Source organism: Xiphophorus couchianus, chromosome 5 (genome assembly GCF_001444195.1).
Source record: "Xiphophorus couchianus chromosome 5, X_couchianus-1.0, whole genome shotgun sequence".
NCBI lineage: Eukaryota > Metazoa > Chordata > Actinopteri > Cyprinodontiformes > Poeciliidae > Xiphophorus > Xiphophorus couchianus.
The window spans coordinates 26,602,840-26,617,978 of record NC_040232.1 but is presented as its reverse complement, the minus strand read 5'-3'; the positions used below and the strand labels follow the sequence as shown (position 1 = coordinate 26,617,978).

At 38.0% G+C, this 15,139-nt stretch overlaps 1 protein-coding gene across 1 annotated transcript; it reads right to left on the bottom strand.

Annotated features, from left to right (window-relative positions):
* Positions 1–1,888: 1,888 nt before the first annotated feature.
* Positions 1,889–15,037, bottom strand: LOC114143855 (DEP domain-containing protein 1B). The gene is made up of 11 exons (XM_028016214.1): positions 14,887–15,037; positions 11,809–12,074; positions 11,414–11,558; positions 10,965–11,092; positions 10,735–10,865; positions 10,593–10,640; positions 10,194–10,334; positions 9,939–10,105; positions 8,521–8,697; positions 5,569–5,751; positions 1,889–4,363 (listed from the first exon to the last, which is right to left on the bottom strand). Exons 1-11 carry the CDS (start codon positions 14,932–14,934, stop codon positions 4,199–4,201), a joined length of 1,599 nt encoding a protein of 532 aa, XP_027872015.1. The 5' UTR covers positions 14,935–15,037; the 3' UTR covers positions 1,889–4,198.
* Positions 15,038–15,139: the final 102 nt, after the last annotated feature.

Here is a 15,139-nt window from a genome sequence, read left to right as displayed (position 1 = left end):
TGAAGCAGAGGTGAGATGCATGTCTTAATGGAAACAACCAGAGGGGTTCATCAGTGAGTGAGCTCTCCTTCAGAGAATCTGACTGCTTTCTAATTAATACCCGAAGCACATTTCTCACCAGTCGCTTTCAACTGAGTTCACGGTAATGCATGCAAATTGGGGAGGATGATTATTATGTTTCATATAGACAGAAGAGAGGCACGTCAACAGTATCAAGACTTGATTCTAATTAGTAGTCAGTCGCCATTAACTCTATTTCTAAGTATTTAGTTTGAATCAGACAGATATTATTTCCACTATTTGATGCTAAACAAAAACGAAAAATCTGACTGTGAACCATTAAGCTGTTGATTCACTGACCTAACACGCAACAAGGAAGATCAAATATTTTATCTAAATACGAGAATAGTCACATAAACAAATTTTACTGTTTCTCCTAACCAACTAGGATTGAAAAATCAATCCTCTGACTGTCTAGAGGACTAAAGTTTGAAACTTATTCCATATCTGCGAGGCCGTTAGGAGGCGGTGTAAATTTCTCACATCACTAATAGTCGTTTGCACTATCAGAACATATTTATTCCCATGTATTTATTGGTTTCTGAAAACTTTATGTTAAGAAAAACTGAGATTTGAAACTTTGGGTTTCACATTTGTGAAAAGAATAATTTTATATTTTTTTGTGTGAATACACTTTTTTAAACCATTGCCTTTTGCAATCTTAAGAGATGGAGTCCCCTGTTCGCTTTTACAAGGTCTTATGTGTGTGAGTGTGGTTTCAGGAACTGACAGTCTGACAGGACAAACCCCCTTTCTTCACAAAATGTTTTTGAACTTGTATTTTGGTGACAATCTTTTACCCTTACCCAAGTAGTATTATTTTGAATTAAATATGTTCTTACTTTTCTAGAGCTCCTGGCTACTCTACCCACCTCTGGTAGCATGAGATTACATACTACCAAATCATTTGCTATATTTACATATCCATAAATTGTGTAGCAATGGAGCAGATGGGTGTCATGAACCGTGCCCTAAAGTTACAGTGACAGTATCAGAGTTTTCCCGTTATGTTAAAAACAAATTTTGCAGCAGCCTGGTTTCACTGGAGAGTCAATTCAAGCAGAATGTCTTAATTCCTCCATTGAGACAAAAAATGAAGCCTAGGCGCAAATTCGAACTGGAAGACTCTTTTATCCCCACCGGGACCCTTTAATTGAAGCGACCTGCCCACAATCGTCGACCTATCAACGCCGGACCAAGCCACGTCACGTCCAATCACCGACCAAGTCCCAGCTGATAAGGACCTTCATTCATGGCGTCCTTCGCTCTCCAGCCGAGCTCAACCCACCACCACCCCTTCTCCTCCATTCGCCCGGTCCTGAGGCCCGCACCCTTCTTCAACCTCCACCACCAGTGCCGGGCCCTGGGGGATGACGTTCCTAACAGCATCGGGGATGCTCATCTGAAGCCCATCGCTAACGCTGCGATAACCGTTATCCCGAGCCGGGGCCCGAGCGCCAAAGACTTTAAATTCTGTTTGTCAATAAACTCTTCTAATTGTCTTCTCATCTCCGTCTGAGTCTCTCCAGATTGAAATAAATTCACAACACTGTTTTTGTTTCTGGTAATACCAGCTAGAACCCTGCATTTTAGATTTAGAAATTGCATGTATGTAAAACACCATATAAATGAAAGCTTGCATTGATGTACTTCTATTTTATCAGCTGTATCACCAGATCATTAAGAATCTATTATCACTCAATTGTAACTAATTTATCCTGAGCATCAGCAACACATTAACTCAGCTCATCAGAACAGAAGCAGATGATATCCTAGCCTGCGGTAAAATTTGCATCATAAACAATAACATTCAAAATACACACAGCGGTGTAATATAAAACAGTGATACCTTTTTATTAGGAAAATTAGAAATTAAATTTACTTTCCTCCAGTGTTTCCTTTTACCACACTGAGCAGCAATTCAGGTGTAACAGCTATTCCAGCATTAAAAATTATAAAAATCCATATACTGACATTTCAAGTCTCAAATTATGTGAAGAGAAAATTGATTGACACGGGAGGACAAGCAGATATGAAATTGGTAGCTGCATTTAAGATCATGAGAAAAAAAAGTAAATGAAATAAGTACCATTTAAGGAAGCAAGACATATATGCAAAACAAAAAGAATCACATACAGTAAAAACATGAGTAGAGGTCTTGACAGTGCAGTTATATAAAAAAAACATTAGAAAGAAATGTTACATATTAATAATGATAAGAAAACAATACATCTAGACAGTCTAAGTCTGTTTATAAAGTGGTTGTCAAAGTACCAGTCAACTTTTAATCCATTCATGATTCTGTTCTGAGTGAGCAGTTCTACAGAACCATTTGATATGTTCATTTACAGTAGGTAAATAATTACATTATTAAAAATTAGTAAACAATTAAGCTGCCTAAATTCCCCATCATTATCATTACAGCAAAAAACATGGACATTTCTGCCCCTAACTAAACCCACTGAGTAACAAAAGCATCACAAATATCTGATATGTAACAGAAAATCATCTTTTTGAAAATTTAGGAATTCACATGATCAATACTGAATGGGGTGGCAGAATCTACGCACAAAACTTGTCAATACTTTTAAAACTTTTGTCTCAGTAAGTTCAGTTTTTTTGTATTTAGAAAATAATAAAAAAACATAAATTCAAAATTAAAGATGACTGATAACTCCAGTGTGATTACATCAATTATATCATCACTTCAAGTTTTGGGGAAAAAAACAACAAAACAAAACTTTTCTCAAAGGGCAAATATCATTATTCCATCGTTCTTCTTAATGTCTTTTTATTTAGTATCAAATAAACAAATCATATAAACCTTACCATGTGTAAAAATAGCGTGAAGTCTCCTTTAATAGCGAAACAACATTTTATGTAAATACTAATGTCAGACAGGCTTAATGAGTTTAAGTCGTGTGATTGATGATGGTCTTGGAATAACATTTTGACATCAGCATCAATTTACTGCAGTTAAATACTGACAAGTACAGCAGGGAGTGAAGAAAATGGGCACTTTCTGCTGCTTCCATTCACTTCCACTGCGCAATTCACTAATGCAAGAGCCTGCACAAGTAAAACCGGTGGCATCTAAAGAAATGATGCCACCAACTTACTGCATACCGCATTACACATCTGCTCTGCCACCACAGAAGGCAGCCACACCCACCGTATGTATTCTGAATGATTCTTACATATTTTTTTTATTGAAAAAAAAAGAAAGAAAGAAAAAAAAAGCCAGGCAACTAAGCTAACCTAACTTAGCTGGTACTTTGTGCAGAAACCCTATTTTAGTTTAAATATAAACTGATGGAATTTGATATAGTAGGCAACCTTATGAAATTGTTTTAAATGTTCTATTTGTTTACACTGTCTTTTCCTCTTGTCAGTCAGATAACTTAAACAAAATCTGTAGATCATTTGAAAAGAAAAATTTGTTTTTGAATTTAATGTTTCTGAATCGAATCAGGACCCTAAAATTCGGGATTGCTAGACACTGGAAGATTTGCATCTCTACTTTTAAATGCCTGGATAGGTTGCTTGTCTACTAGGTCTCCAAGCCATGGCTTTAAGGTAACCCATCTGGCTTCGTTCTCTTAACTGGACAAATAGTTACATCATTCCTTACTTTATGAATTTATATCAAAACCTAAGAGTTTGCCATCACTACTTTTATCTGAGATGGCTTTTGTGATATGCATCAATGCCAGAGTTTAACATTTTGAACACAATGTAGCCCCATACATATTTTATCTTGACTTGGACGATGAAAATTTTAACATAGCCATTCAGAGCTTAAACCTAAACATAAAAATTGTAGAAAATATGATACGTGCCCTTAGAAAAAGATCTGTTCACCCTCCCACATGATGATAAGTGCAAGTGTTCATCTGCCAAAATATATTATGTGGAAAGGCAAAAATCCCTTGTGATTATTAAAATTTACTAAATTTGCCTTTATGCCTAACAATCCCACAGAAACCAATGTGATCGTTAAAATAAAACTATAGTTGTTAATAAAATGTAGCAAAACTGTGGCCAGTCCACCCACAGCTAAAGCTACAATTGTAGTGATTAAATGAGGTTGAGATGGGTTTTGGAGGTCGAAGCAGAAAGAAGCATCAGTAGTGGTGGCTCATGCCCTAAAACTCCAGCTTCTCTGAAAAGGCTGGAATGGTTTCTTGAGGTTGAAAAGCACGAGGTGAGGCTTGAGTCTTGGGGCTTTCTCAGGAATGACAGCAGCTTTACTTTCCTCAGTGGGAAATCGTTTTTGGTACACCTCTGGGTAAGACTTCTGGAACTGAAAGGCGAAGAAATGTAATTTGTTATCAAGTAGAATGTCAAAGGATCTGTGTAAATCAAACCCAGAGTCTCGGCAGAATTTTTGTTAGTTGTAGTTGTTAATGATTTAACATGTCAGATTGAAACAGAAATTCAAAGACAAGGCTTTCCTTTTCAGAAAATGCATTTTGCCTGGAGCAGAACAGAAACTTAATATCGGAAACTAATGCTGGCTTAGAGTCTAATAAAGTGTATATGGTGTCTTTTATCAAGGTTCAGGACAAAATTGACTCACATTTGGAAGAATGCATCCACAGAGGCCTGTGACCCCCCCAGCCCCCTGGAAAGTTGATCTAAATGTTTTCTTAATCTGTCTCGATGTAGTCACCCTTGCAGTCAGCACTATCCATTTATTACCCTTATCGCCCGGGACAAATGTTAGCACCAGGCATGAACAGAGCCAACTGCTGTTTGCCAACAGGTTCCGTTACTCAAAATTTTCTGGAACTGAAAAATCCAGTCATCACCGAAGGAAAGGTGTTGATCTGATTGGATATCTGAGGGGAAATGCCCTCTCTCTCCTGAAGACTTACATGACAAAGGTAGAAAGAGAAAGATACAGCAGATGAAGATAGACTGTTGTGAGAGATACATAAACAGTTCATGAACGACAAAACATTTTAATTTTTTTCCCCCTTAGGAATATTCTGTCAAATATGTAAACGTATTCAAGACATTTTCAAGTATTCCTTCAATAGCTGTTGCATTTGTTTGTATTAATGGTCATTACATAGATTACACCAATCAACTGCTCTGCAGACTGATTGCTGCTATTAAAAGAAAATAGGGGGGAGTAATGAAAGAAAAAATAATTGCGTCTCCCCAAGCCTCATGGTCAACCCACTAGAGGAAACACTGCTATGAAAATGCATACAAATGATTTATTATACTCCCATTTGGCTTTATGATAGTTAAGGTCATCCAACAACAATCCAAATAATGTGTACACTTTCTTTTTGCAGTTTCTCATTATTATCGCTGGCTAGTGTCCAGCTCTCGAAGATGGATCTCTAAAATGTATTTGATATAGCTTAAAGTTAATTAGGGTCGGATTTTCTGCAGAAGAAAGACCATACAGTGGTTTCCATGATATGCATGTGGAGGAGTTATACTTCCTTCCAGCTTATTGTTTGAGATACATTTTTTTCCTGTGTATGTTCGTACCTGTTTGAGTCTTTTCCTCTTGTCTTTTGCAGGGAGTTCTTGGTCTGCGATCAGGCCTTCCAGCAGCTGCTGCAGTGGGACCTGTGTTCCTATAACTTTCTGCTCCTCACAGTCTACTCTCTTGATCTGTTTGCAGAAAGCCGGTGATGCACTGAAATCCGTATCCGAACCTGCATATTTGATCTGACGGAAGAAAGAAAAGGAAATGTCCCATAAAATTCTCTGCTAGTTTTAAATTTGAGTATCAGAAGTACAGCCGAGGGTGTGGTTATGCTTGACAGGACACCCGAAATAAAACGAGGCTCTACATCTCATCTATTGGTGATCTCATCTATTTTATATAGATCCTTTGTCTTGTCACCAATAATGGATGCAACTCATGTTATGTAATTTTTTGAGTTGCTGTTGGCAGAATGAACCGCTGTAGCAGTCTTTGTTAGAGTGATTCTAAAGACGCCTCTGACTACAGACAGTCTCAGGAAGAGGATGCTTAGGGTTGTTAGTTATCTCACGTTTAAAAAGAACTGTAATGTAAAACAGAAAATACGGTGTTCTAGTGAGAGAGTCAATATGATACCAAGTAAAATTCTGAAAAAGAATACCATTACTAGAAAATTTTTTTGCTTAAAATTTAATTTATACCCAATGAAAACTAATGTCCAGTTCACATGACAATATGATAAAATTGTTGGCTGTTTTTAAATACCTGACAGACCCCACACACGACTATCAAATATTTTTGATAAAACAGGTTTGGTCTAGCAGTGTGTGTTGTCCGGCCACACGGCAAAGGCAACACAACTCACCATTCACAAACAGATTTCACTCATGAACATTCAGATATCAGACTGGAAATCTGGCAAACCCTCAAGATCAAACGGAAGTTCAGAACAAAGAAACATGGCAGACGAGGAAGAAGCAGTGATGATCATTTGTGGACTACCTTTAATAGAGAAAAGCAACAAAACATAAAGACGTCTCCGACGTTCACAGGAACTTTCTGGTGCGCCATGGTGGTTGTTCAACAGGCTGCGTTTTTGTTTGTCCTCAGGGAAGAAAACTCGGCATGTTAAATATCCAAGATTTGAGATCAAGAGGTTCTGAGATCCTTCCGAGCAAACCAGATCACTCTAGCCACACCACACGCCACAGGAAAACCTCATAAAATTATATTTATCACAATAATCGCCGTTAGATTAGAAAAATGCTATTAATAACCATTCTATCAACAGCATTAACGTTGCAGCAAAAACAGAGATATGGATTAATTTTTGTTCTGACTCAATTTAGTGACCCTATTATGAGTCTGTAATAAACCTGAAGACGAGCCATTCTCTGAAGACCTCTGCACTGCGTAGCAGCTACTGGACCATAAATAATTACTGATACTCGGGTGTGCAATTAGGTTTAAATTGTTCTTGAGCTCCCTGACAAACAGCAGGATGGTGTTCAGAGGCTGCCTGTCTCTTTTAATTAGCTCTACAAGCTGCTTTCAGGGGCTTAAAGTTTGGTTTTACCTACTGAATCAAGCAAAGAGTTATCTACACTTCTAAATACCTTCCAGAAAAGAAAAAAAAAAGAAACTCATACGCAACACTCCATCCAGAGTGAGGTTTCAAAGCCCTGCTATTCCTCATCATTAATAGATAAAAGTCAACCATGGATGAATACAAATTGTCAATGCTCTGCCTTCTTGATTCCCTGTGCTCTTGGAATAATATTAATGTGCAGAGGAATTGAACAAAACTCTTTAGAGGACAACACTTTCTGACAATGAAGCTGTTAGGGAGCAAATGAATGATACTTTACGTTAAAGTACGTAAAGTATCAGAGCAAACAAACATGGCAAACGGCCACGGTTTACACAAACACGTTTGTGTAAACATGTGTTTACACAAAGCAACATGTGTTTACATGTTGCACAAAGCAAAAACTTTTCAAGCATAATGCAGTTTTTCATACCACATATATTTAAGAGCGGCTTCATAATTACAACAATCTTCTCATATATGTAACTTTACCACTGCCTGCTCCAACTCTGATTCCCATTAATAAACATTTTGAAAAAATGAACATACAGCATAGATCTGTCTAAACCAGGGGTGGGCAACTCCAGGCCAGTCTCTTGCAACTTTTAGATGTATCTCTACTTCAACACAGCTGAGTCAAATAATGAGGTCATTAGCAGGACTCTGGAGAACTTGACTGCACTTAGGAGGTGATTCAGCTGTTGGATTCAAGTGTGTTGGACCAGGGAGACATCTAAGAGTTGCAGGACACCGGCCCTCGAGGACCAGGATTGCCCACCCCTGGTCTAAACAAATTAAAAAAATAAAAAAACACTGGATGGCCTTGAATTATTTGGAGTACATTTTGAGGAAAACAATAGGGTCTCTTTTTCTGTAATAATATGTGACATCACGGTTGAATGTTTTATACTTGGAAACATTAGATTGCATCAGCGGAACTACTATGAATTTAATCAATTTTACACCACTTTACACCAGTAGGACACAATCTCAGATTGTTGCTGGATAATGCTGCCAGATTGTGCTCCTGTATTGAGGCGGCCATTTTATTTGAATTATCAATTGTCTGGTTGATTTGGTGTTGAGACACATTATGACAGAATCATGTGTTGTTAGTAAAACAAGGAATTTCCTTTAAATTTCTGCTTGACTTTGTCAGAGCTAAGACATTGTTTTCCTTCTTAGCTCTGATTCATAACTCAATAACTGAATGAATCTAATCTAAATAGTAATAAAAAAATACAACATGTTTTGCACTAAGTTTGTACATTCTGGTATGTAAATTGTAATAGAATTAATTTGAAAATAAACCCTCAGTCAGCTCAGTCACATATTTAATGGAAAAAAAAAAGCAGAACCCAGTGAGTTGAAGTTGGTTTATAACTTCCGTTTCATGTTTGCGTTCTGTTTGAACATGACTGACCTGAGCTCTTTTCAAGTGTGACAGATGCTCCTCAACCTGGCAGCGCAGTTTGGCATTCACTTGGAAGATCGCGCTGTGGTGCTCCATCATGAAGGTCACCAGTTTGGTAGCGAGCAACTCGTCCAAGTCCATGTCATCGGGGGAGCCCAGGACGCAGTGAGAGAACATCTGCACCATCTGCACGCGGATCACAGAGGAACAGGAAATGGGCACCAACTTCATTATCAACACAATTACTGCAGCATAAGGACCAACGAAATGAACGACCTATCTTATGCAGCTAATACTAAAGATATTTTGCATGCTTGCAGTGTTTCAGGTGATGCTTACAGTCTATCCCTAAGATGAACAAGTTAGTTTCCTAATTAACAGCAAAATTGGATTTTTAATACACGATGTAACTATATAAGTATCAGCAGCATAGGATACTGCCTGAAGCATATTGACTGAAGTAGGTAAGTGTTTTCTCTGCGACTTGTTAAGCAAAATTAGCTTAGCCTAATATTAGTGGGGTTGTTGTGTATTTAATCAAGCCTGTATGTATAATTTTGACCTAGGTTTGGACAATAAATCAATAACAATTTATATCGCAATAGACATGTGATCAATATCAATAGATAAAACATCTGATAGAAAATTCAATATATGAAACATTCACTGGACTGCAGCATACATCATTTTGGGACTTGCAGGCAGAGGGAAGGTTTTAGTTGCTCAATCTCTCTTGGTGAGCTAAAAATGGTTGGTGGTGGCATCAACTAACTCACTCTTTGGTTACCTAGCAACAACCTGCTGCGTCACTTGCGCAGCAGCAGTTCCAGGTCTTGCCACTGTGCCTCATAACTGCTTAAAAGTAAAAAGAACGGCATGGAGTGAAAACCAAACCAGTTCAGCAGTATTTCAAATATCTTAAACAAAAAAAACAACAAAAACAAATCATATAATTAATAATTATCAATCGACTGATATGAAGCGCATATATCATGACAAGTTTTTCAGCCATGTTGTCCAGCCCTGTTTTGACCCCATGAGAATTAGAGACCAGATATTTAAACTTGTGTTCCCAGTTGTTGTTTTTAACACTGACTATAGATGTATGCTGCTTTATCAATAAACAGTGAAAAAAGGAACAGATCAAACAAATGACTAAAATTATAACAATCTCGCCATGTGTGACAAAAGGCAAACTTTTGAACAGCACTGTAAAAATATAATACCTTGATGGAACTAGGTTCTCAAAAGGTCGGAATGAGAACTGTATTTACTGTTGCAAGCTTTTCATATATATCACCACACATGTTCTGCAACTATCAGAGTGTTCTTATGGGATTACACTGACTTGTAGAACATGTCGCGAGCTCAGTAAAACAGACAGTCTGTATGGTCATACATAGAGATTAAACTGAGGGAAGTTGTACCAGCGTGCGGGTACCAATAGTGTCATTAAGAGGAGGCAGGCGGGGATTGTGGCAGACGCGGGCCATGAGGCGCAGTAAAAGCTGGAGCCGTCTGCGGTTTGGTGGTGGCAGCAGCAGGCAGCTGACTTGAAGGGCCTCTGTGGCTTTATCCTGCTCCTGTAGCAGGCCTGCAAACATGGAAAGAAATGAGTTCTGCTCTCTGAGGGGGGCAAAGACTGCATGAGGTATAGAAAGGCAACAATGTGAATAACTCACTGAGGATGTTGACAAAGACCTCATAAAGATGGAAGGTCAGCAAGGGCTCTTTTAGTCTCTGATAATAATCTGCTACGGTCCTCAGAACATCTCTCTCAAACCCTGGGTACAGCGGCTGTTTGGCGTCGTTGCCTTCAGGCCCTGGCGGAAAAAGTCCAAGAAAGGTTAGCAACATTTTATTTGAGAGGCTGTGTACCTCAAATAAAGATGCACAGCCTTCTCTGTCATAAACAGTGAACCCATAAACAGGTTCATAAACAGTGAATCTGTTTATGAAAGGTTCACTGTCATAAACCTGGCATAACACCAGGTTTGAAGGAGTCATGAATATGAAGGAATACTTTTTTAATGTTGTCATAAATTGTTACAAATATCAACTTTACACTGAAAGATACTTACAGTTTGCCAGGCATTTCATTGCAGAGATCACCCAATATGGCATGTCCTCTGGAAATGCAAAAATATGGTTCTTTAATAACCATAACAGTAAATAAAACAGTACATTTTAATCACATGAAAAAGGAATCGTCCAGCATCATACCAGCTTTGTTTTCCAGCACAACTATGCCTGTTTTATTAACATTGTAGATATTGACAACAATGTCTTTCCCAATCACAGGTGCTGGGTTTAAAATTCCATCCAAAGTCTTCAGGCCCAGAACTCTCTGCAAACTAAAGGAACAACACTCTAAAGTTAGCATTAAAACACGAGACAAACAACAAAAAAAACACAAACACGAATGATGCAAGTCATGTGAAATAAAAACATACTGTGTGATAGTCATCGATTTCCAGATGTGGTCCACTTGTTTGGAAGTTACTTCCCTCCTACGTATGAGCTTGCATTCATGCACATCTCCAATTGCAACGCTGTGTCTTTTATTCCATAAATCTGAAGTCTTGTTGAAATGAATCCGTAAAAAAGGGAAAAGGAGATTAACGGCAAGCGAGACAGCAATCCAGTAAAACAATCCGATGATTGAATATTTAAATGACAGAGGGAACAGTAATGAATCTATTCTTTTACGGAAATCCATTCAAATAAAAACAAAAGTGTCCCAATCCGTATTTGGGGTGTGAAAGTAACCAAAACGAGAAGAATTATTTATCTTTTTTTTCTGTATGTACAGGAAATAAAAAGTCGATGAAAGTAATTTTAAATCTCCATATATCTCAATGAAGCCACAGAAAGGAGGGAAACGTTCATGGCCTTTTCTCACCAGTACTGCAGATTTCTGAGGTGCAACATTTTCTTTCTGAGGCAGTTCCTCGTAGTCATCCCAGCGGATGAGCCTGGGCAGGTCGCTGTCGTCTCTCCATGACGGTCTTGTTGGAAGAGACTTGAGCGGAGACATTGTGGGGAACCTGAAAAGGAAAGATGACAGCATGTAAGCCGGGACGAAAAGTAAAAAACAACGCTGTGAAGTTGGATTTCGGAGGCAAGACCCAGGGAAGAGCAAAACAATATTTGTATCCAATTACAATAACATTGACATTAAATAGGAAATATATTATTGAGACGCACCTGTACATACAACATTATTGAGTAAGTAGTAGTCATACAAATCTTCCATCTAAGATTACCCGCATTTTTAAAATCCCACGCCTTCGTTACCTGTACAGATGGCTGTTGTCTTCAAATTCCTCTGTCCCGTGGCGTCCTTTGACGTCTTCAATCACATGGGCTTTAAAGAACTTCCTGAGCAGCTGCTGAGTCTGGTAGCGCGTTACCTCGGGCCCAAAGTTGTAGTTGCTTCGGAGCAGCTCATGAAGGTAATCAACCGCCTCCGAACCAGTGAAAGTGCAGTCGTAGCAGCGAAAGTTCGCCCAGTGCCTCCGTAACGGCATACCTCCACGAAAAAGTTTAATGGTTTCATTCCACTGCGTTAGAGAAACACAGAAGGTGTTTAAAAAAAGAACAGAAAGGAAAAACGTTTAAAGAAAATTTGCTAAGATGTTAGAGCATCTACTGAGTGGTCATTACTGAGTCAAACATCAAATTTTTGCCACAAGAAATTCTTTTACAACAAGAAATGAGATTCGGTCGTTCCAGGAAGGCTTTGAACAATTCAGTCAGCAAATATGAATCATTTTGCATTGGAAAAGCAGTTGACGGTTGCTATAGTTTCAATCATTATAGACAGCATCTTCGACATACATTACAAAATAGTCATAAATATTCTGTCAATTTCAAATGAATACAGCCATTTTAAACCTCTCTAGCTATTCAAATTGCTAGGACATGATAGATCAGCTACATAATCACAACATTTGCATATTTGAGTGTTTTAGTCATTCAACTCTTGATAGAAGTAATTGAATGGGTGGGAGAAAAGAATGAAGTCAATCAGATTCAGAGCTGACAGACGAGGTTGCATAAGCATCAGTAAAGCTGAACAAGTAAAACAAGTGCTAAATGTTATAAAAGTATATAAATGAAAATAAATTAAAATTCTTAACACTGGCCTTGGGACGATTGGGGAAAATTAACAGAATCGCTGAAACAAATTGCAATAAAAGTAACTATCTGCTGTACAGAAGGGAAAACTATATGAGAGATCTCCTTTTTAAAAAGATAGAGAATTTAAGAACAGACTCTATAATGCTTGAAATAAATAGCCCCTTTGAAATAATAGCAAAAGAACACAATACTTTTTCCAGATTTTGTTTCACACTCTTTCTATTGTGTTTACTGGTGCCACAGCGCCAACGCCAAGGACTTTTCAATAGACCTGCACAGCTAATATTATTACTTGAGTGTTTCCCTATTATAAGCAGTCACAGCGTCTGCTGTGTGGGAAGATTTTCCATTGCATGTGATGGGCGAATTGAATTACAATATATTTTTATCTTGGTGTATTACTCAGCCTTTAATATAGAACGGCACAATATAATTACAATTAAAATCAATCCTCACGGTCTGCTCTGGTCAGATGTTGATATAAAACCAGCATGGGCCATAAATGGTTTCAATAAGCTAATTTTCCAGGGTTGAGTGAGTTACAACATACAATTTAAGATGTTTTTAAAACGTGAAAGAGCTATTTACTCTGAATTTAAAGTGAATTCCTGTGATTTAAAAAAAATATATATTCTGCCAAATCTGTCTGAATAAAGATTATTTAAAACTTCTAATCCAATGAGGTTATACATGCAGCATAAATATGAATTCCTGCTCTGTTGTTCCATTAATATTATCAGTGATACTTTTACTATAATGCAGCAGAAAGGTTACACTAAGACATTTTGGTAAATTTTAAGATGCTGTATCTTTACTATTAATACTATGGCCATATAGCAAACCTTTCAATAAAACAACCTCAGAATGAAAGTAAGAAATTTCTCTATTTTTTTTTTAAGATACACTACTCTGTCTGGACTGCATGCTTGCACATTGCTCTACCGTTTCTGAAAAAAATGGCCATATATCTATCCAGATCAAATTTTTGTAAGTTGTGTTATTAGACACAGCAGAGACTGTACTTTCTGAGAATACTCAAGAAAAACCATCTCCCCTCAGACCTGCTGCAGGCCTTCTATCACTGCTCCATAGAGAGTGTGCTCACGTACAGTCTGTGTGTCTGGTACGGCAGTAGCATATCTCTGGACAAGAAGGCGCTCCAGAGGGTTGTTAGGGCAGCAGAGAGAACCATAGGCTGCCCCCTCCCCACTATGGAACAGATTTACACTTCCAGGCTCCACAAGAAAGTTTTGGACATTTTAAATGACTCTTCACACCCTGGCCATGGTCTCTTCCAGCTGCTGCCATCAGGCAAGAGATACAGAGCAATAAAAACCAGGACAAATCGCCTAAAAAACAGTTTTTACCCGAAGGCAATCATGGCACTAAATTCAAAGGCATAAGAACTTCTGCTCTTGACACCACTTTGTTAAAAATGTAAATTCTGTTGCGACACCTCCAGGCACTGCAACCATCTTCTGATGTCTATTTATTTCTCACTTTGTACTATTTATTTCTTTATCTTTTTATATTACGTATATACACATAACCTGCATCTTAACTCGAGTCGAGCAAATCTCAATCTCGTTGTAATCTGTTGATGACAATGACAAATAAATCTTATCTTATCTTAGACCACCTTGGGAAAAACCCAAATGACAAATGAATAATCGACACCCAAATTTATTGTGATATTAATAGCTTTATGTAACCTTTTAACCAAAAAACCTGTGTTTGTTACCAGCAGATACTTGTGTAAATGGAGCAAAGTTCTCTTTCAGTAGTGATATTGATAGTTTTGGTGTCAATAAATTTCATTTTAATGTAATCTAGTCTTTTAGTTAGAAGTTAGGCTTGTAGAGTGGACATATTATAAAGAGATACTAATAAAACAAGCTTTATACACCACTGATAATCACAAGGAGAAGATACATCCAAGAAAAGTTGTTTACTAAATAAAATGTTCTGTAGTAAAGTAAAGTGCCTTCGTCACAGGTCTTGAATACCTGAAATTTACTAGCTTGAAATGCCTTTGTAATAACAGTGGCTTGTGTTTTCTGACACTAGTTCTAAAAATGAAATGGTAATACATGTAAATAAATAACCTTTTGGACAGAAACCTTAACCACAAGCTAAGTTTTGCTTTACGTGAACATGGTAAAGTTAAAACTAACAGTTAACGTCAGCGAAAACCTTTCCACCTCAAGTTACCCAGACGAGCAAGAAACTCACCAGCTTCGTGGCCCGGTACGGCCCGGGTCCGATAACTTGGCCTTCCATGCCCTTACAGCCACACCAGCGAAAACATGAAGCTATAAAGTATTAAAAATTATCCCTAAAAGGCGATAAGACAGTGAGCCAGGGCAACCTAAACGGAGGCGTCGCTGCCAACTTTGAATCTGGTGCGTCACTCGGATTAGGCAACGTGACTGGACGGCGAACTAGTCACGTGACCTGCACAGTGACTGGAAGGGTCGATGATTAA